Consider the following 20,668-nt stretch of genomic DNA (forward strand, 5'->3'; position numbering starts at 1 on the left):
AAAATTTAAAAAAAATATTTTATTCAAACTATTCGAATGGTTACTACATAAACTACATAAAAAGACATGGCAAAAAAACGAAAATAGCCAAACCTCCCCTAGAATATGTAGTCCCAGCTTAAATAGGCCTTTTATTACAGAAACGATTATATAAAAACAAAAAAAAAAGAACAAAAAATGTAATAAAAGCGATAATCCTGCCGATATAGTGAACAATTTTCAAGATATTAATATATTAAAATTTTGTTTTTACAAAATGGCACATTCCATTAACTATTCTTCAAGCTTGGTGTTCCGAAAATAATTTATTCAATCATATAAGTGGCGAAAATTGCAGTTTCTTGGAAATAACAAATTAAATTAATAATGTGTATCCGCAGTTTACGAAGATAAAAAAGAGCCACTTTCAAGAAAATACATCCGGAAAGTAAAAACAAGCTTGAAAGTGAACAAGAAGCCGTCATTTTCTTTTAAAACAAGAAATAAAGTAAAAGAAAAAAAAGTTATTAGATGAACTATGACTACATAAGCCAACAGCGGTTATATTTACAAAATCAATAATCAATAGAGGAAACAACAAAAATGCCAGGGAGATAATAAATTTTTAATTCATCTACAAACATATTTTTGTTCTTAGTTTTCAGTCGAAATATGATTTTCAAAGAAAGTTTAATTTATGAGGAAATATAATCACTATATTCTCAATAATTCATCAACATAACACAATTGACAGCATTTAAAAAGTAGATATGTAATTGTAAACTTAAAATAGTTCATCAAACTCCCGCTTTTTTAAACATATTTTATGTAACACCTTATTTAAAAAATGAGGGTAACAGTATAATTAACTCAAAAGGTTCTTTATAAGGAATGTCCATAGGGCAAGCTAGCTCCCAAGAACCCTCTTAAAATAATAAATTTCAAATGAAGATTGTACGACTCTGGTGAGCATACTAAATTTACAAAAATGAACAAAAGCGAAAATAAGTTTAACCCTAATCTTTCCTAAGAATTATTCCATTAAGATTTTTTCAGGGAAAATATTTCAAACTAAAATTATATGCGCATCTTACACAGTAAGCGATACGCTTCCAAGATAAAGAAAATGAAAGGAACGATTTTTCAAGAAAAATTTTTTAACAAAGATGTTGACTGATCTTTTACTGTCAGTAAATCCATTTTCTTAAAATAATTATTCACTTGTTGGCGATAAGAGAACACCATCTGAAAGCCAGCACTAAAAACCCACCGACTCAGGTGCTGACCTCTTAAATCAATATTAATAATTTAACAACCCTTAAAAAACTGTCCTACCGGACAGATTAAAAGAAGGTTCATTTATTCTTAATACTGAGTGGCAATGGATAACGTCAAAAACGGAACGAAAACACTAAAAGATCATTCCTCTCAACAAAAGTTCAAAAAGAGCGCAATAATGATTTTTATCTAAGGCTAAGCTAATAAATACTACTGATGTTGGTAGACATAGTGTCTGAGAATTGGCCATTTGTATTCATTATAAAAGGGCATAACTCTTGAAATATTCATATTTTTTTTAAAACACTAGATTATTATAAATTGCCCCACAGTTTATTATGTTGGCAATGAATATTTTCCTATGGACTACTTGGGCTAGTCACGATGGGTACAACATCTTTCAAAAGCTTAACATAAATATAAAAAAATGCGGTATATTTATAATATTTGAAACCACGTGGTTTTGTCGTAAGGATAAAATAAATGTAAATTACACATTAAAGATATAAGGACATTTACTCTCCATTTTGTAAATTAAAAACAAGGTCCAACATTGATAATTTTCATTGTCTTTTATACATTATTTAAAAAAAATAAACAAAACCAAACACTAAGGCAAAAAGAGCTTCAAAGAGGGCACCGCTAAAAGGCAAGCTGGGTGAGTTGGAACGAACAACTTGGCAACACTGAGTACGGGAGGGTATCGTTACTATGTTGCCATATCTCTCAGTATCTCTCGATGTTTTAAACTATAGGCGATGAGTGAAAAATTGTTATAGTTTAGTGGAGCAAGACCTGTCATGCATTAGGAATGAAAAATATGGGGTGCAATAAAGGTTTTGAAATTTAAAACAAAAGCACATAAACATCAATATAAACTATGAACTTTTCCAGGATTGAAAGTTTAACTTAAAAATATATTCAATGATTTTTTTCACCATAAATTCTAAATTTTGAGGCCAAGCTTATCACTCTATTATTACAAGTGATAAAATAAAATTTAGAGATGGAATATTCAATAAAAATTTTAAGAGCTTTTAAAAATGTTACATACTATAAGCGAATACCGTAAAGTATTTGTGAGTGAGTGCGATTTAACGATTAGTTAGAAATACTGTTGAAACATATGGGACAAAATTATTGTTTAATAAAAAAGTAAATAAAAATAACTCACATGGAAAGTGGATGCTGGTACTGATTGGTATACGGAATAAGTTCGTCGGCACTCTCTCCTCCAGAACTGCTTTCAGTGATATCAGAATCTATATCTTTGTGGGCCTTGTAAAGTTGCGTATGCAATTCACCTGCCACACTGTCAATTTCCTGAATAACGTCTTGTGGATATGCAGGCAATACTGAACCAGCGATAGGCGTTCTTACTCCATTTGATGTAGAAACTAAGGAATTACTTGAAGAACCAGAACCGAAATACTTAAATTGTTTGTTAGATATTCTTGCTAATGCACTGGCCTGTTGTGTAGCAGAATGATCCATTTGTCTCATAAATAAAGACATTGATGACAATGGTAACGGACGTGAACCTTCAACCCTACCACGCGACTGAAGCTCTAAAAGAAACGTTGAATACTCAATGAGACCAGTTATTTCATCTGCAACATGTTTTCCTAATGCCCTTGCCTCCAACTTTTTTAATCTTCTCGCTAAAAAGTCACATTTTCTAGCTACCATAAACTGTTTTGTTCTGGCTTCTTCAATCCTTTCCTTAATTAACGTATCTTTATTCACAGCCACAAGAGTTTCATCTACACACATGTTCATAACATCAACATCAAATAACTCCTTTTCAAATTCAAACATAGTTTCACCCCCCGTCTGTACATTATTTTCCATACTTGAAATAGCTTCCAAAATTTCCTCAACATTTTGACCTAATTCGTTAGTATTTAAGTCCTCATTAGCAACTACAAGATTCTTAAACATTTGATCCATTTCTGCAGGTTTTTCCCCATCGTTCTTGTTTGACTTCTGCAACCCCATTGCACCCGATTCTTGAAAACTATTGCTCATCATAAGACCACCAGAATGATTGAGCATATTTTGTGGGATTTTATCTATCCCTCCTTCGATCTCCCCATCGCCCCTGTTGTGTAACGGCAGGAACTCTTGAGTCTTTAAATTTTTAACGATTCCATTGATAGAATAGGTTTTAGACGGCGAGTGTCCGTTCATGCCCGCATGTGAAATGACATCTGAGAGAATACTTGCTTCTCGCCTCTTTGGATTTTCCTTTAGAGCCAGTGAAAGCGAAGAAGCGAACTGGAAGCTTTGTGTTTGTGCCGTCTCTGTCAAAGCTGGTGCCATGACAACCACATTTGGATGCCTCAAAGAGGCGTACCTTAGTCCCATTCATTCATGGGCTTTGCTCAGTAGCATAGGTAGTATATCACTAACTTTTAACATAATAATTTTAATTTTTTAAATCACTATTTCCTAATCCACAGTAATGTTAAATTCATCTGATAAAGGTTATGCTTGATATCAAAATAAACACTAGTAACACTGCACTTTAACACTAAATACACAAATCACTTATTCACTGAATGGTATTGACAAAGACTGAAACATCAGACGCTGAAACAGCAACGTGCGCACATCAACAGGAAACGATGCTACCAGCGAGGTTCTTCATAATCCACAACAGAATACTGAAAAAATTAATACATTTAAGTAAGACTGGCATATACTTCCTATGTTATGAATTATCTAACATTGTTCCTATATAATACTGCTCTTGGCTTAAGAGCAGAAAATTAATTGTGAAAAATATCTAAATTAACCTGCCCTATAATATTTTAATTCACAGCGTGAATAGCTATGGCGCCACAGTACAATCATTGCATCATTTTCGTAAATTCGACAAAAAACAAAATGGGCGGAATTAATAGAAACTAAATCAAGGAAAACTTACCTGAATACTTAAAAAAACCAACTGAAGAAAAAACACAACAACTGATATTTCGTAAGAAATCACATAAAACCTTTTATTTTAAATGGCGTTGTTAGATAGGTACACACAATGGTTCCGCAGACCAAACAACGATTGACGACAAGGATGAACCAGGCTAAAATGTCTACTACGCAGGTCAATTCAGTGCTTCAAATCTAATCCATAAATCCATTAAACATTGTATAAATAAAACCCAAAGGTTAAAACAAATATTTAACTTAAACAAAGACACTATTAATACATTAAGAATAATTATACCAACAAATTTAAAGTTTAGAAATTTTAAGTATCACACTTGAATGTAGGATCACAAACTACCACAGCACTCAAAGACCTGCGCAGAAGGTACTATCTCGTTGGCTGCGCCTGGAAACAGTCCACTTCCAATAGTATAATTTAAACGTAATTATTAAAACACAACTGTAAATTGTCAAATATTTACGAATTTAATTCTTTAGTGAATTTTCAAAAACTTTAATAAGAAATTCTATCTAAAATCTTAAAAATAATTTTGACTGTTATAATTGTAAAAACTAAAAAAAAAAATAAAAAAAGCCCTCACCTTTGATAACTTGAATATACAGTAATGAGTATATAGTTAAACAGTAAAAAAATTATAACCAAGTGCCATATAAAAAAATTGTTTATACTAATAAAAAAGTATCAAAACAGGACAAAATGAGATTTGAATTTTCTAATAAACAAATCATTTTGTTCCTGAAAAAATTTATTAACAGGGCACTTACAAATATTTTTAGCTTTAATTTTTGCGAGTAATACTAGAAGAAAAATAATATAACAAAATGGTTTATTTTACTTATTTTATATTAGGTAATTGATTAAACTTCAGTATGTTTCCCGGATTTTTAGGTCAAACTGGTGGATTGCTCTCTACCTAGTCTTTATTCTTTAAAAAATGAACAATATCTCTTCCTCATACTCATAAATCTAAAAGTCCGAAACATTATGAAGTTAACTTGGGTATGAGGTATTGCATGAAAAACCTCCAAATGAGCAAAATAGTCATAGCGCCCACAATAAACATTTCTAATTTCATATTTCACAAATTTAATAAAACTAAGACAAATATATGAATATAAAGGAGGATTTGCCCTATATTATAAAGAAAATTTGAGAATTTTATCTTTTATAGAAAAAGACAAAAAAAAGTTGGGGTTTTTGAACGTTATGCTTTTTCGTGCAGTTTTAAACGATCCTGTCCTGCTGGACAGTTTTAATAAACATGAAATAAACTTTTAAAATAACTATACCTTAATGAAAATACACCATGCAATTTGCTGGAATTAAAAGATGCAATGAGAATTGGTCTCTATTTCTTTTAAGAAGCTTGTACTACAAGATTTTGTGAATTGAAACGTTTTAAAGCTTAAAACGGCTGCTAGACTCCTCCGCCTTTTTTAATATATTATTATTTTATTTTTTTTCATCATTTAAAGCGCGTCAACATCTGGAGGTTATTGGCACCCGGAGCTTTTTGCAGTGCACTGCCGGCACCGGATAGTGAGCTGTAAGAAGCTCCTTAGGAAGAGAAAATCTAAGTGCCAGCAGCTGGATTCGAACCCAGTATTATTCTATTATTATTATTATTATGGGTATTATATTATTACATATGTATTGTATTATTATCTGATGATTCTTTCAATATTATGTAGCAAAATACAGAACCAAAACCTAACGGTAGTTGGGCATTAAGCCCGCCTAAAAAAATAGGCGATTACTTACACAACCAGAAAATATCTTTAAGAAATCTTAAATAATTATCTTACTCTTAATATTTGGGGCTTAAAGGTAATTTAAGAAATAAAAAATGAAATTAGGGCCTAGATCTAGATTTCACTAATGAGCTAATTTCTATATGGCAAAATAACATTCTTAAATAAAAAAGTTTACAATTGATAAAAAGAAGTTTCTTCCGCTGAAGAATTTTTCTTATAGCATTCTCAAATTAATTTATATTATCGCAAATAAATAAACTCTATCTTACTTGGTTTGATGTGGGCATCAAGTAATAATTTCGCTATAAAATTTGTAATTCCAATTTAAAATTTTAAAACACAAGAGATTCATCACTCTTCCACTTTTTGGATAAATTATTTCCATGGCATTGCTGATCTGTACACACAAAAAAGAAACATAATTAAAACGGTCAAAAGTGATAACAATCTCAACAAATATTGAAAATTTGGTCTAGATAAAATGCAACTCTTATGTAAACAACATACAGAAAAATTTATTTTTTTTATGGGTAAAAGAAAAAAAAATTGCAATTGTAGAAATCCGAATACTTTTTTTACCTCTATCGCAACCTTAAAATCGGCACCTCTCATGAATGATAAATCTATCACTGAAGCTATGGTATGAAGAAATTTCGACTTCTTAAGTGAAAAAAATGTTGCATGATTTTACTATCGTGGCAAAACAGAATTTAAACCAATTTTAATCACTAGGAAAGAAAAAACAAACATTTGTAAATAAAATAATTTTTGGTAACTTGTCAATTTAAAGTAATGCCACAAAACCGTGCATCATAATATTAACTTTATGATTTACGTTTGCTGCAAATTGTTAATTTATTAATTATTTTTGCAGTTTTGATAAAATCATATTAAACTGTAATCTTCACGTATACTATGAATAAGTTACTGTATTATTAAATATTCTATTTGTGTTGTTAACTACATGGAATGTCAATTTAACAGAACTTTCATTTCTTAACAATTGTAACCTTTCATCAGATTCTTTCTAAATATTTATCAGACTGACGATCTGTAGTTTTAAATACAATTTTTTTCTTTCTAACATTAAATTAAGTCATATAAATTCACATACTACCAGATATTCATCTCCCCACATAAAATATTTCCCCACAACGAAACTAAATTTTTACAAAATTATGGGTAGACATTAAATGTCCAAACCACAAAAGTAATATTTTTCATTTTTTATAATTTCACACTTTAAACTTTAAATTTATAACGAAATTGATAACAATATAAAAGAGACTTCAAAAACTGGCAGCCAATTTTCACTGAATTTGACTCAGTGTCGCCAAAACATTAACCTCAAATAAATAATCACAAGAATAAATTTTAGATGATGCTATGTTTTAATGTTATAACAATAATAACGTTATAAACGAGATTATATTTTACCTATTTTCGTTTTTAATGAAATTCGATTTCACCTTTAAAATTATTTCACTCAAAAAATCTTCTGTGTTCTTTATAAAAGAGTAATCATTAAAATTAAAATATTTTTAATTATGTGTATTTAAAAATATGAAGACCTTTTTAGTATGTTTTGAAATATATTTTTATTGTTATTAATAATTGATAAAAATCATTAGGTTGGTAATGTAGTTGTGTAAATTTGGCTTCGGCCATTGCTGCTGCTGTGTGACTGTCGTAAATGGCTTGTTAATAGTTAAATAGAATTCTTTGTTTTTATTTAAGATGGATGATATGAACGATTCTGGAATTGATCATTCACCGGGAGACGCTGAAGATTATGATGAAAATGTTGACGGGGATGAACAAATGGAAGATGAAGATGAAGATTATGGAGGTGAATTCCGGCAACAGAAGCCTAGAGGTGGCAGAGGTGGATTTAGGTATTTGTGTTCTTGCAACTGTTACTTAATTCATTTTTTTTTTTTTTAATGGTATTAAAATGAAATTTATTAATGTATATATTTGTGTAATATGTTTGCTTTCAAAGGCGTTCGGGTAACAGAATGGATTTTGGACCAAGAATGGGCCAAGGTGGGCCACCTCATGGACCTCCGCCTAGGTTCAGGGGCAGAGGTTTTGGACCCAGAGGTCCACCTCCTCCAGGCTTTAGAGGCCATGGACCGCCACCTCCGTTTAACTCAGGCCCTAGAGGGCCCAGATTTAGAGGCGGACCTCCTCCACCCGGTTATGACCCTAGTTGGGGTCCTATGCCGCCCGGAGGAATGCCTCCTCATCCCGGTGGTCCTCCTCCACACATGATGGGGCCTCCTGGAGGAGGTCCACCAGGCATGGGTGTAAGTTGGATTTTTTCGTATTTTAATAGTATCATTGTAAATGTCAATACCCAAGTTCTTTCAAACTAACTTCTTTCATGCTTGGTTGAATATTATTATTATTATTATTATTATTATTATTATTAGGTTTTTTCGGCAACGGTCTGGAAAACATTTCTAAAAGTCCTTAATTATTACTCTTCATTTCTGGTACCTTATTGGTTGCTCATCATCCGGGAAAAATACCGCCTCTGGCCATTGGGGATAAAAAAACCTTCGTAATTTAAGGTCTGATGAATTAGGAATGTATAATTTATTATTATTATTATTATTATTATTAATGAGCTAAACATGTTGTATGAGCTCAAATTTAAATGTTCGGATTAACAATCAGCTTTCTCCTATTAAATAAATCCCTATATTTTTAAATGTTCATATGGAGTATAATTCGCAACATGTCTAAGTAACTAAATTATAACTTAATATGTAACAAATAGTATAAATATAGTTATACGTATACATGTACTATTTATGTACTTACACTTAGTTATTGATTAGTAACTAAAAAAATCAGTATGTAACTAATATTAAAAGAAATAACTAAGCTATTCTTTTAGATATATATTTTTCTAAATGCTGCGACATTTTGACTACGGTAATTCTAAAAGTTTAAAGTTGTTATACGAAAAACACACATTTGATAACTAAGAAAAATATAAATATATTTTAGCCTCCTCCGCCACATATGATGGGTCCTGGAGGGCCTATGATGCCACCTCCTGGCCCTTTTGGACCTCCTCCCCCAGGAATGTCAGGTCCTAATCCGAACGGCCCTCCGCAGATGATGCAACCAGTAAGTATAAAGTTAGAATTTATTAAATTTCCCATAAATATAAAAATTCTTTTAGAAGTTATTTTTATTTATTTAGGCTATTTTTGATTAAATCGCTCATTTAATGACAACCTTAATTTATTTCAGCCTGGTGGAGGAAACAGCGGAGGTGGTAACAGTGGACAGCAAGGTGGCGGTCCCCCTGGGCAGCAAGGCGGTGGCCCTTCAGGAGGTGGTCCACCTCCAAATGGTCCAGGAGGCCCTGGTGCTGGAGGCCCTCCGCCTCAGATGAACATGCCTCCTCCTAATATGGGTGGCCATCCAGCAGGAGGACCTCCTGGAAGTGGCCCTCCACCCCAGCTTGACCTTTCTGGTGAAGTTTGGGTTGAAGCGAAATCAGGAGATGGAAAAAGTTATTTCTATAATGCAAGAACAAGAGAAACTACTTGGACGAAGCCAGAAGGAAATGTAAAAATATTATTGCAAGAACAGGTGAGTAGTGAAAAAAAAATCCTGTATTTTAATAGACTATTTGATTTTTTGTTTTTCTTTTCGGTCTCGGATCTCTTAGTGAAATCGTAAATATTGTTTAGAGTTTAACTTATTCCAGGTTGAAGCCATGGCTCAAGCTGCCGGTGTGGTTCCAAATGCTTCACAAAATGATGATAAAAATCAACCACAAAATGGCCTACAGTCTAATCCTCAAGGAATGGATATGCAACAACAACCTCCCCCAGGTGATATCTTAATTTTATTTTATTTTATTTTTAATATAGTTTTAACCATTACTGGAGTTTTAATCCAAGTAGCGGAGCTATACTGTTTAGTCTCTTAAGTTTAAATATGATCGTTAAATCATAGGTATGCCACCAGGAATGATGCCTGTTGGACCTCCAGGGGGACCTCAGATGGGTATGCCACCTCCAGGATTTGGCGGTCCTCCACCCGGTTATGGTGGTCCACCACCTTTCGGAATGCCTCCACCAGGATTTCCATTTCCAGGAGGGTTTCCACCACCGTGGGCAACAGGACCAATGGGGCCTCAGCAACCTCCTACCATATCTGCCCCTCCTATGTCAGCTATGCCACATCCAATGAATCAACAAGAAGATCCCTCGCTGACTCAGGTGAGAAATTTATTTAGTAATTTTTGTTTCCTCTTACTAGATAAGGAAAGTAAAGCTATCATAGTAAATATTTGAAATTGCGTTTTCACTCGAAATATTCGTTTTGAGGGCTTTTCATTCCTAAGAAATAGTTTTTATTAAACGGTGTATTTGGGTGGTTATGTACGCGGACTAGTAAGCGAGAGTCCGAGCCCTTCTTGTAATTACTTTTTTTTCTTGAAAAAATGTTAATAGCTTAAAAATAAATGTTAATGCTTTAATACATACTGCGTGTTACCTAATTAGGTAGCTGAACTTTAAAACAAAGCTGTTTGATATTTTGCATTTAATAAATTTAAAACTGTTTGACGAGGCAATTAAAGATGGAATAACAGTTTGCATTAAATTTTTGTGAACTGCTTTAGTACTAAACTGTTACGAGAGTTCTGAAGCTACATTTTGCTACTCTCATCCAAATTCTTGATTCGTGCAAGTAAAATGGTATTTATTTACATAATAAACTCGTGTTTAGCAAAACTGATTTAAGTATGGTTAATGTTAATAACATTTTCCGATGCATATTAAGAAATGTTTTATAATTGTTATTTCTGTAATTATGTAGTTGGATCCAGAAATAGTAGCTAGAGCCGCTGAATGGACTGAACATAGAGCTCCCGATGGAAGATTTTACTATTATAACGCAAAGGCTGGTGAATCTGTTTGGGAGAAACCACAAGCCTTGAAGGATCTTGAAGGTATTTTTCTAATTATAGTAACCTCGGCAATACTTTATTAAGTTATAGATATATTTATAATGTGACTAGCAGTCGTCTTAAAAATTTGTCTGGTAGTTCTTATATTTATTCAGTAATGTATTATTTGCCAATATGTTATAACTCATGAACTTGAGTTTGTGATAGTTATAGGTCTTCAAAACTCGCTTTTCTCTACTTACTCAACGTTTCGTCACGACCGAAACTGTAGCTCTAAGAGTGCTACTTTTTCACACAACATCCCTAAGAATCATATCAGAACTACTCTTTAGTGCCGAAACATTTGGCAAGTAGATAAAAATGAAGTGATTTTGTCTTCATACTTTTTTAAATTAGTTAATCAGACTTATTTATAATGTTTCGTAATGCACTCTCAAGTTTTTTCTTTACTAAAGTACAACTTTTTTTTTCATAAGTGGTTAAACATTTATCAAGAAAACATGAAAACATTTTGCACTAAACTTAAAAAAAAAGAAGTTTTATACTAACATATTTATTTTTAAGCCTTAATTTGTCAGAATAATTATTAAATTTAATTGAACCCATCTCGATTGGTACAATAGCCTAAATGCACATCTTACTTTTGTATGGAGGCCCCGAGTTTTTCTTACCTCGGTTTTAGTTATAACAGATCTAATTATTTAAAAAGAAAGAGGTGATCTATTACCTTAATTAATTATGAAATATGAGTGCTTTTTAAGTTTAATTTTACTCTTATTAATTTTTAATCTATTTTTTATTAAATCTGTAGCTGCCAAAGTTTCTGCAACCCAAGGCATGTTAGCAGGAGGAGGACCTCCTGGAAGTGGCACATCAGTGACAAATACTACAGTACCTCCAGCATCCAAACATGATGAATCTAGTCAAGGTGGCCAACCTGCAGTAACTGAACCCTCAAATGGTGCTCAAACTGGAGAAGATGATAAGAGTAATGGTGCTGCTGGAGGAGCCAACCAATCAACATCTTCTATTGCTGTTAATGGAGAAGTTATTGAGGAGGATAAAGTTGGCTCTAGTTCAAGCAGACGGAAAGACGATGAGGACAAGGTAGCTGCAGCAGTGGTACCTGCAGTAACTCCTATATCACAGCAAATTCAACCGATGCAGGCGCAGCAACTATCACCAGCAGGGGCCGCTGTGACTACTGCTGCACCGACATCGTCAATCACAGTAACACCTACTGCGACTAGTCAAGATAAAAGCAAACCAGTTTCCAGTAATCCAGTACCAGGAACACCTTGGTATGCCTTTAAGTTATCAATACGATTTCCTAGAATTATTTTGATGTTACTGTAAAAATTATGAAATGGTTAAACAGATCTGATGGTACACTAGGTGATTGGTGGGTTGAGCGATATGTTGGTGTTAATGCCTCCTTAAAATTTTAAGCAAACTTCTATTCCTGTCTCCTATTCGTATTTATCCTCCGTTTTTGATTAAAAGAATCCGTTTTTACTCTTGCAGACATTCGAACTTCTGCCGGTTTGAACTCTCTCAAATCCTTATTCTCTTTTTTATAAACTTCACACATCATTTTCTGTAGTTTTCCCTCTTGCATTTGGATAATAGGGTTATTCATATATTCTCTTTTTGTATTTCTATGCACCCATAGGTTAATTCGACTTCAAAATTCTCGAAAGGTTATTTCGGTATTGTACTATCTTCTCTATAAAATTTTGTTTTTTGTCCATCTTTCCTAATTTCCGGTTCTCACGATTCATATTTAATCTTTCGTTTTGCTTTCTACGTCTTCACTTCATAATTCCTCCAGTATCTTCTTTATTAACTTTTCATTTCAGAAAACAACTTTATATTACTTAAAAAAGTTTAACTAAATACCTACTAAGCAATTTTCATTCTCAGATTTAATGTACGATTTTTTTTTATTTAGTCATTTTGAATATCTCTCTCTCTCTCTCTCTCTCTCTCTCTCTCTCTATATATATATATATATATATATATATATATATATATATATATATATATATATATATATCGGCACCACAGCCACAAGAGTCTTATTGGGCCTTCCCTTTTTTTGAATATCTCTCTCTCTCTCTCTCTATATATATATATATATATATGAATCTCTCTCTCTCTCTCTCTCTCTCTATATATATATATATATATATATATATATATATATATATATATATATCGGCACCACAGCCACAAGAGTCTTATTGGGCCTTCCCTTTTTTTGGATCTAGTGTAGACGAAACCTCCTCTACTAAAAAGGTTGAGGAGATTCTCTACTACCTTTTTTTGCGCTACTATTTCCTTTGGTATCAAAGTTAGAAAGGTTTCATAGAGCAACTGCTCGATTGCATCGCAAGTGAGAGGCCATTTCCTCCTCTTCCTGAAATCTGCCCAACATTTCCGAGTAAATAAATATATGCTGAATAAATAAATCTTCCAAATCTATCTAATGTTTTTTTATTGCTCTGAACCACCCAATAAAAAAAAAAAAAAATTGAACAGTAGAAGTCATTCCTTTTCTGCTTTATTTTTAGTTGCATAAGTAATTTTATCAATGAATTCACGGTTATATACAGATGCATTAGGACGTTCAAGGGGTAACTAATTTTTGGGAGACGATTTGATTGCAATTACGCGTGCCTCTTTGATTTTGGGCCATTAATTTCATTTATTTAGAATTATTTTCATGTATTTTTGTAGGTGCGTCGTTTGGACGGGCGATGGTAGAGTCTTCTTCTACAATCCTAGTTCTCGCACATCAGTGTGGGAAAGACCAGATGAACTTACTGGACGTGCTGACGTTGACAAATTGGTGTCAAACCCGCCAGATGTTGTAACTGGTGGAGGAAGTAACAGTAGTAACAGTACTAGTGGAATGGCAACCAGTGCAATGCAGACGAATAGCAGTGGATCCGAGACTGGAACTAAGAGAGAAGCAAATGATGTTTCTTCTACACCACCGTCTAAGAAAGTTAAGACAGAGGAGACACCTAAAGGTAATATAGAATAACTCCTTCTCTGAAATTTCAATGTGCAAACATTTTAAGAAAAGTATTCGCTAAAAATATCGTTTTAAGATTTTTAACTTCTATTTTCTGAACTATTTACTAATATTAAGCTATTATTACGTACTAGCGCTCTACCTATTACTATTATTAATTTTTGAAATCTATATTGTTTTTCTTTTGCAAGTACTGATAACTTTTTACCAGAACGATACTTTTTTTGGTTTTATTAAATCTAGATATTTGAAATTTCTTTAATTTTTCCGCAATGTAATTAATAATTAAAAAGTTTATAGGTCATCTACATTTATTAACTTCGATTTTTGTGTAATTTATCTAAAGCTTTTTTTTTTCATTGTTGAGTTCAAGTGGAACTCCTATGACGTAATGTCCAAAACCGCATACAAAAAGCTTGTTTCCGCCTTTTTTAGTAGTATTTTTACTTTAAATAAAGGTGTGTAATTTATTATTTATTTAGCTGAGGGAAAAGAAGAGAAAACAGAGAAGAAAGCTATTGATATTGGCAAAGAAGCTGCTATGGAAGCAGAAGTTCGTGCAGCAAGAGAACGAGCTATTGTACCTCTAGAGACGAGAATAAAATCTTTCCGGGAGATGTTAACTGAGAAGGAGGTAATTATTTTCGTAAAGGATTGATTATTTGTGATTTGTGATGTGGAAATCGTTGATTAAAATTTTGTTTTTGAGTACGGCTTAAAACAGGCAGGATTGGTTGTCAAAACCAAAGACCAATCATTGGATAAACATTAAATAAATTTTACTCTGATAATTTCATTCTGCTATCTGAAAATAAAATTATAATATTTTACTGCAACCTCAATATAAATAAATATAATGTAATATTAAATACAATATTATATTATTAAATATAATATTTTACTTCCAAAACAGTCATATAGATGTACATCCTCATTCTTGGAATGTTTATGTTTAGGTTTCGGCATTTAGTACTTGGGAGAAGGAACTCCATAAAATAGTTTTTGATCCCAGATATTTATTGCTTACAAGTAAGGAGAGAAAGCAGGTGTTTGAGAAATACGTTAAGGAGAGAGCGGAAGAAGAGAGACGAGAGAAGAGGAATAAAATGAAAGAAAAGAAAGAAGAATTCAGACGACTTATGCATGATGCTAACCTCCATGGCAAGTGAGTATACCAATTATTCTCACCTGGCTACTCTCTGAACTCGTACTTCAGGATCTCCTTTTTTTTAAGTCCTCGTTCACACAACCACACCAACTTTCCGCCCGTCTGCCCTGCTGGCTGCCCCTGATCTGATCATAGTTTTTGGTTAATAAGCACTAATTTCTATTCGTTTGAGGGAATGTAAATCACTGGGTTTTCGATGGCAGACTTTAGTTCTGTGCGCAACTTGGCACTTTCTTGAAAGTTTCCCAGAGCTGGTATAAAAATTTGTCTAATACCCTCAGAAATGCAAATTCTTAAGACAGAAATCTCCTTGAACGAAGCTTTCTTCACAAGCGTAATCTAATATTTCCTCTCAATCTGTCTAATGTTTTTGGACCAAACTGTGCAGATGGAAGATTTCCCTGTTTACTTAATCGTGACGTCTGAGGCGTTATTGTAGTTTTTTTCTTTTAAAATCAATACCCAAAATCAGAGCAAGTAGGAGCTTACTTTTTCAGTGCTAGTTGCCAGGCTCTGGCTTCAATTTGGATGTATATGTATGTCAAATTTAAAAAAAAAAAAAAAAACTTCAGGCTGCAGTGGATGCGGGCATCCGTCAAAGCATATACGCTCGGGCAAACTAGGCTTTGAATACTATTGAGTGATCTGACTTCACCCTTCTCGGAGCCTTCTTTTACCAGGAAATGATGCAGTAGACTTCATTGGTCTACCCTCAGGAATACGAATTCCATGTGAAAGGATGCCTCTTGCTTAACTTAGTCTTGGAATAAGGAATAGAAAATATGTTTTCCAAGTAAAATGCCCAATTCAATCGTTAATTAGTTCAGCTGTTGCTGTAATCGAAGTATAGGGTCTCTTAATTAAGATCATACAATTTTGTCAAGAGTAACGTTCTTTAAGATAAAATCACTCGCGGCCGAAACGTTGCAGCCAATCTTAATTTGTGTCCCTTCTTTGTTTGTACTAAAACATTAATTGGAAAAAATTCTTATTGAAAATTTAAGAATTGAGAGAGTTGTCAGTTAAAAAAAGGAAAGTGAGGTGAGAAATTCATCGCTATTTCTTATTTGTTTTTATGCTTATATATCTTTTACATGTATAGGTCTTCATTTGGTGACTTTGCTACCAAGTATGCAAAAGATGAAAGATTCAAAAACATCGAGAAGATGCGTGAACGTGAAAGTCTCTTCAATGAATACATCTTGGAAGTTAGAAAACGTGAAAAAGAAGAAAAAGTACAGAAGAGGGACCAGGTAATGCAATATTGTACTTACAAATTACGGTCTAATTTTTTGTTACAGGTGTTAAAATACTTAGTCTGCACACATGGATGGTTTAAGCATCTTTCAAAATTACAGGCTAAGTTTAAAATAGAAAAAAAATTTGAAGCCTGATTAGGTGGTTGAAAAATTATGATTCGTTGTTTTGTTAGATGGTTCCAATTTGCATTCAATTTATTTATTTTTTCTAACTTATCACCAGAATCCCTTTTCATATTTTTAATGAAAACATTAAAAAATAAAAAAGAATTGACAACTGGTTGAGTACGTTATTAAAATTAAAAATTGTAGCAATAAGTTCTGTGGCATGTGGTAAGTAATGCCTTACATTTTTGTTTTTATTTATTTAGTTCCTAGTTTTAAGAAACGAACGAAAAAGATTGGAATCATCTTTTTAATTATTTAATAGTCTTTGTAAATTTTGTTTGAAAGAAAATCTGTTAGAAGTGCATTAGTAACCACCCATTTAAGAAAAATTATTATTTGTTGACGGCTTTAAACATTTCCTTTTTTGTTTAATTATTTTTATTTGCTTTAAGTTATTGATTCCTTCCATCATTAGTTGAAATATTTAGTTTCTAAAATGAATAAGACCATAAAGAAATGTTATACATAAAGTGTGATCGCAATTTTTAACTTAAAAAAAAATAATATTTTGAAACAAAACAAATCAACAAAAAAATATTGTTGAAACAGAAATATTTGTTAATACGAAAGAAATGTTGATACGTGGAAAACACTTTGTTTCACCTGCTGCGGCTATAGGGTCGTCATCTGGTCGGTGGCTACTCAGTGCATCTGTCCGTTGTGACAGGGATATATGTCGCACAACACGCGTGGAGTCGCAACATCTCCCATTGGCCCTCTCCTGAGATGTCATCCATCGCAGTCCAGACAGACAGACAGACAGTCATTCAGTGAGAGAGAGCGAGAGAATCAAGTCGAGTAAACTTAATAAAACACTGTACGCACCAAAAAAAAAGACAGAATTTATTTTTATATATATATTTACCATATTAATACTACATTTCAATTTTGGCTTTCAGTAAATAAGATAGGAAAAAATGAATAGATACTTAATACATATATATAATCAATTCCAAAATTCTTTGAAATATTTTCCTGAATATTTTAATAAAGGTGCGCCAAAATTCTGTGGCCACCTTGTTTTATTATTTCACTGATTCCGTTGTAGTGTAAAAGGGCTCATGATAACCAGTACAAAAACAAATATGTTAGCCTTTGAAAAAAGGTGGTGGTTGGATTAGATATTTGCAGTGTGATTCATTAAAATTTAACATGCTTCCAGTTTATAGGAATACTATAAAAATTCCAAAATTCCTATTCTAAAACAATATTTGAAAGTTAATCGCGAGATCAATTTAACCACACATTTACAAAGGGGACATTTCGTGAAGAATTTAGCAGATGCTTACAACAGGAATAACCAGCTTTCGGCTCTTGTAAACCCTATTGGCCAACAAGAACGGATTATTAACAACCATGGATAGAAATGGTAACATTTACTATACAAATTTTGTTATTGGTTTTGGATGATTTTAAAGTGGAATCCACTTCATGATTAGCTTTATTTTACAGAAGTAAATAGGTATAGAATTAAAGTTTTGCCTTTAAAATTGGTCAATATTTTTTGTCTTTATTATTATTATTATTTTGTATTTTCATTTTCACTTTTCCTTCTTCCTGGTAAAGGAAAATATTTTTTTAGTAAAAAATATTGCAAATTCAGTAGTCAATGAAAAATAAAATTTTAGGAACCCTTGAACGAGTTTTTTTTTAAATTCGCATATCAAAGATACAAAATATACACATAATGGCTTATCTCGTTATTTGAAAAGTTGTAAATTTTTTGCAAAGTCTTTATAAATTTGGAATAGGGAGATGATTCTATGGAAGTGCCATCGTGAGATGTTCTCTCTTTCAAATCAAGTTACGTCACATATATAATATCAAGAATTGTTAGAGGTTAACCTACAGTCAGAAGTTTTACGAAAATCGGATAAAATCGGTGAGATTTTACATAATAGGATCTTAAGATTTCCTGGAAATTTTCTCGAAAATGAATTGTATTTACATTAAACTTGGCACGGGAAGAGCAATTTTTCAATCAACTTCTTTTATTTGAAACATTTTTAATTAATAATCTGGAGATAAAAGGATTAGCTAAAAATCATGCTTTTGCGTTTTAATGTTACGAGACTTGCAAACTTTTTAAAGAAGGTTGACTAGAACAGTCCATTACAATGCTGGTCAGATGCTTTCTAAAGTTGTGACAGAGCCAACAGACTGGACAACTGTACAGTCAGCTAAATTCATTTCTACAAGAAAATAAGTCAAATTGCATTAATTGTTAGAAATTATTGTGTGACCTTTGATTTTTTTAAATTGTATGTTTTTTACTGTTTCAATGACGAAAGTATGTCTTCAGGCTTAATTCCCTTGTGCAACTTCTCTTGGTAATGTGAAATATTTCGGGGCCTTATAAATTGTATAACGTTAATAAAATTAAATATCCTACTAAAATCTCGATTTTTAAAGAAAACGCATTAAATAGACAATTTTTTAAAAAGTTTGTTTAGTTTCTATTTTATACAATTAGGCAACGATGATTTCAGGTAACACGGAGCCGTCTGAAATGCTATTAGTTTTCGCCCTTGTATATAATGTTATTGTGAAATTCATTGATAAAATTTTGAATTTGAAAAAATCTTGACCGTTTTGCGAATTTCTTCAAAAGGTATTATTAAATGTTTTTCTTTAACTGATTCTTCGGTATCACCCAACATGTGCAGGTTTCTCTTGTATTTTGTTTTTTTTTTTTTTGTTACATCTGGCCATTAGCTCCAGGTTCCTTTATTACTCGGATTTCTCTCTTTTAAAACGATTCTGAGCACATTGTGACAACATGCTGTGAACGGCTTCGTTGCTTCAACGAAACAAATGTTATTTTGATGTTTCATAAACATTAATTTTCAATTAAGCATAATTAACTGATAAAAATGTATTCAAGAACGAACAGAATGAGGAGGGAAACAGATTACGTTAAAGTCAATATAATTCCTTTTTTTTCTGAGATAAATTCCAATATGAAAAAATGACTTTGAAAAATAGGTTTAGTAATCTTGTATCGTTCCCATTTTCGAAGAATTTATTTTTAGGGGATTTCTTTCGTAGAATGACGTAAATATAGATTCACCCGAAATGTAACAGGTATTTGCAACTGACACTAATATTTTCGGGCAATGTTTAGAAAATCCTACTGAGTACCCGAGAAATACAAGAGAAAGCTGCATATGTTGATACGGAAACACTTCGGTTATTACATAAGAGCAAGAAAAGTAGGAAGTTAAAATGCTCTGTGTAACAATGTATCTCCTTTCATAAATCTTGGCCGGAGATACAAATTTATTATTGGTTTACAATTTATTGTTTAAAGAAAATACGAAAGTTAGTACAGTAATAATTGCCGCCAAATTTCGCAATTATTATTTTAAGAACATCTATATTTGTAGGTTTGGTCTAAGACTTATTTGAATATAAAATTTGTAGTTCAGTCTCATTAAACTAGCTAGCTTAGCATAGTGTGACTTTAAATGCCTTATCTTGCCGTTTTATTAAGTTTAATTGCAATATTAGAATACTGTTTTCATTTAAATTGTTTTATTATCTACCTAATACAATCATAACACTGTTTTTTGAACCAAATTAACATAAACATTTCGCAACTTTTTTTTATAAATATATCATTCAAAATTTCGTTACCTTCTAATCCCATTTTACCAATTAATCTCTCATGTAGACAATTTTATCCTTTTAGACTCAAAATTTTGATGAAATTACTTTGTGTGAGCAGATGTCGAGCTTAATTTCCTACGTTTTATTATCTCTACATTGCAATAATAAATACAACTTGTTAGGTTTGAGGAGGTAAGACAATGATTTGTTTTTTGTTTTTAATGGTCAAAAATCCTAAAAAACAAACTTATTTTGGCGCATCTTTATTAATATAAGCCAATTTTGTTTTTAAATAACGTTTTAAATGTATTTTATTTTTCTTTTATACGTATTTTTTTAATTTTCTTTTCTAGGTAATTAATGTATATATTTAATTTCTGATGCTTAAAAACAGAGATATATTTGTTCTTTTCGAATTGTTTATATTTTTTATATAAATTTACAAAAAAAAATTCCAAATAAAATGCAATGATTTTATATAAATTATTTGTTCTAATGCATGCACTTATGTGAAAAAGTGGTTC

General features: G+C 32.0%; 2 protein-coding genes across 8 annotated transcripts in view; one reads left to right on the forward strand and one right to left on the reverse strand.

Annotated features, from left to right (window-relative positions):
• The window catches only part of nsl1 (non-specific lethal 1), a 68,874-nt gene extending 61,607 nt beyond the window's left edge, over window positions 1-7,267 (reverse strand). The window contains exons 1-3 of one of the 2 annotated variants that reach the window (XM_074141822.1): window positions 7,076-7,267; window positions 6,231-6,358; window positions 2,432-3,923 (exon numbers count right to left, since the gene is read on the reverse strand). In XM_074141822.1, coding sequence (XP_073997923.1) covers window positions 2,432-3,624 — 1,193 coding nt within the window. In that variant the 5' untranslated portion in view covers window positions 3,625-3,923; window positions 6,231-6,358; window positions 7,076-7,267. Of the gene's footprint in view, window positions 1-2,431; window positions 3,924-4,186; window positions 4,543-6,230; window positions 6,359-7,075 lie in introns of those variants that run through there. The other variant, XM_074141821.1, reaches the window with a different exon arrangement.
• LOC141461113 (uncharacterized) overlaps window positions 1-20,668 on the forward strand; it is a 33,729-nt gene that overhangs the window by 3,395 nt on the left and 9,666 nt on the right. For 4 of the 6 annotated variants that reach the window (XR_012462612.1, XM_074141816.1, XM_074141817.1 and 1 more), the window contains exons 2-13: window positions 7,699-7,856; window positions 7,964-8,270; window positions 8,980-9,102; window positions 9,229-9,573; window positions 9,692-9,818; window positions 9,943-10,208; window positions 10,810-10,942; window positions 11,712-12,201; window positions 13,640-13,935; window positions 14,423-14,574; window positions 14,897-15,105; window positions 16,211-16,361. Coding sequence is in view for 5 of the 6 variants with exons in the window: in XM_074141816.1 (XP_073997917.1) it covers window positions 7,699-7,856; window positions 7,964-8,270; window positions 8,980-9,102; window positions 9,229-9,573; window positions 9,692-9,818; window positions 9,943-10,208; window positions 10,810-10,942; window positions 11,712-12,201; window positions 13,640-13,935; window positions 14,423-14,574; window positions 14,897-15,105; window positions 16,211-16,361 (2,757 nt within the window). In the remaining variant the exon portion in view is untranslated. The remainder of the gene's footprint in view (window positions 1-7,698; window positions 7,857-7,963; window positions 8,271-8,979; window positions 9,103-9,228; window positions 9,574-9,691; window positions 9,819-9,942; window positions 10,209-10,809; window positions 10,943-11,711; window positions 12,202-13,639; window positions 13,936-14,422; window positions 14,575-14,896; window positions 15,106-16,210; window positions 16,362-20,668) is intronic. The other 2 variants (XM_074141819.1, XM_074141820.1) reach the window with 2 other exon arrangements.

The sequence above is a fragment of the Rhodnius prolixus genome, unplaced genomic scaffold (genome assembly GCF_049639745.1).
Source record: "Rhodnius prolixus isolate KJV_2025 unplaced genomic scaffold, Rpr scaffold_6, whole genome shotgun sequence".
NCBI lineage: Eukaryota > Metazoa > Arthropoda > Insecta > Hemiptera > Reduviidae > Rhodnius > Rhodnius prolixus.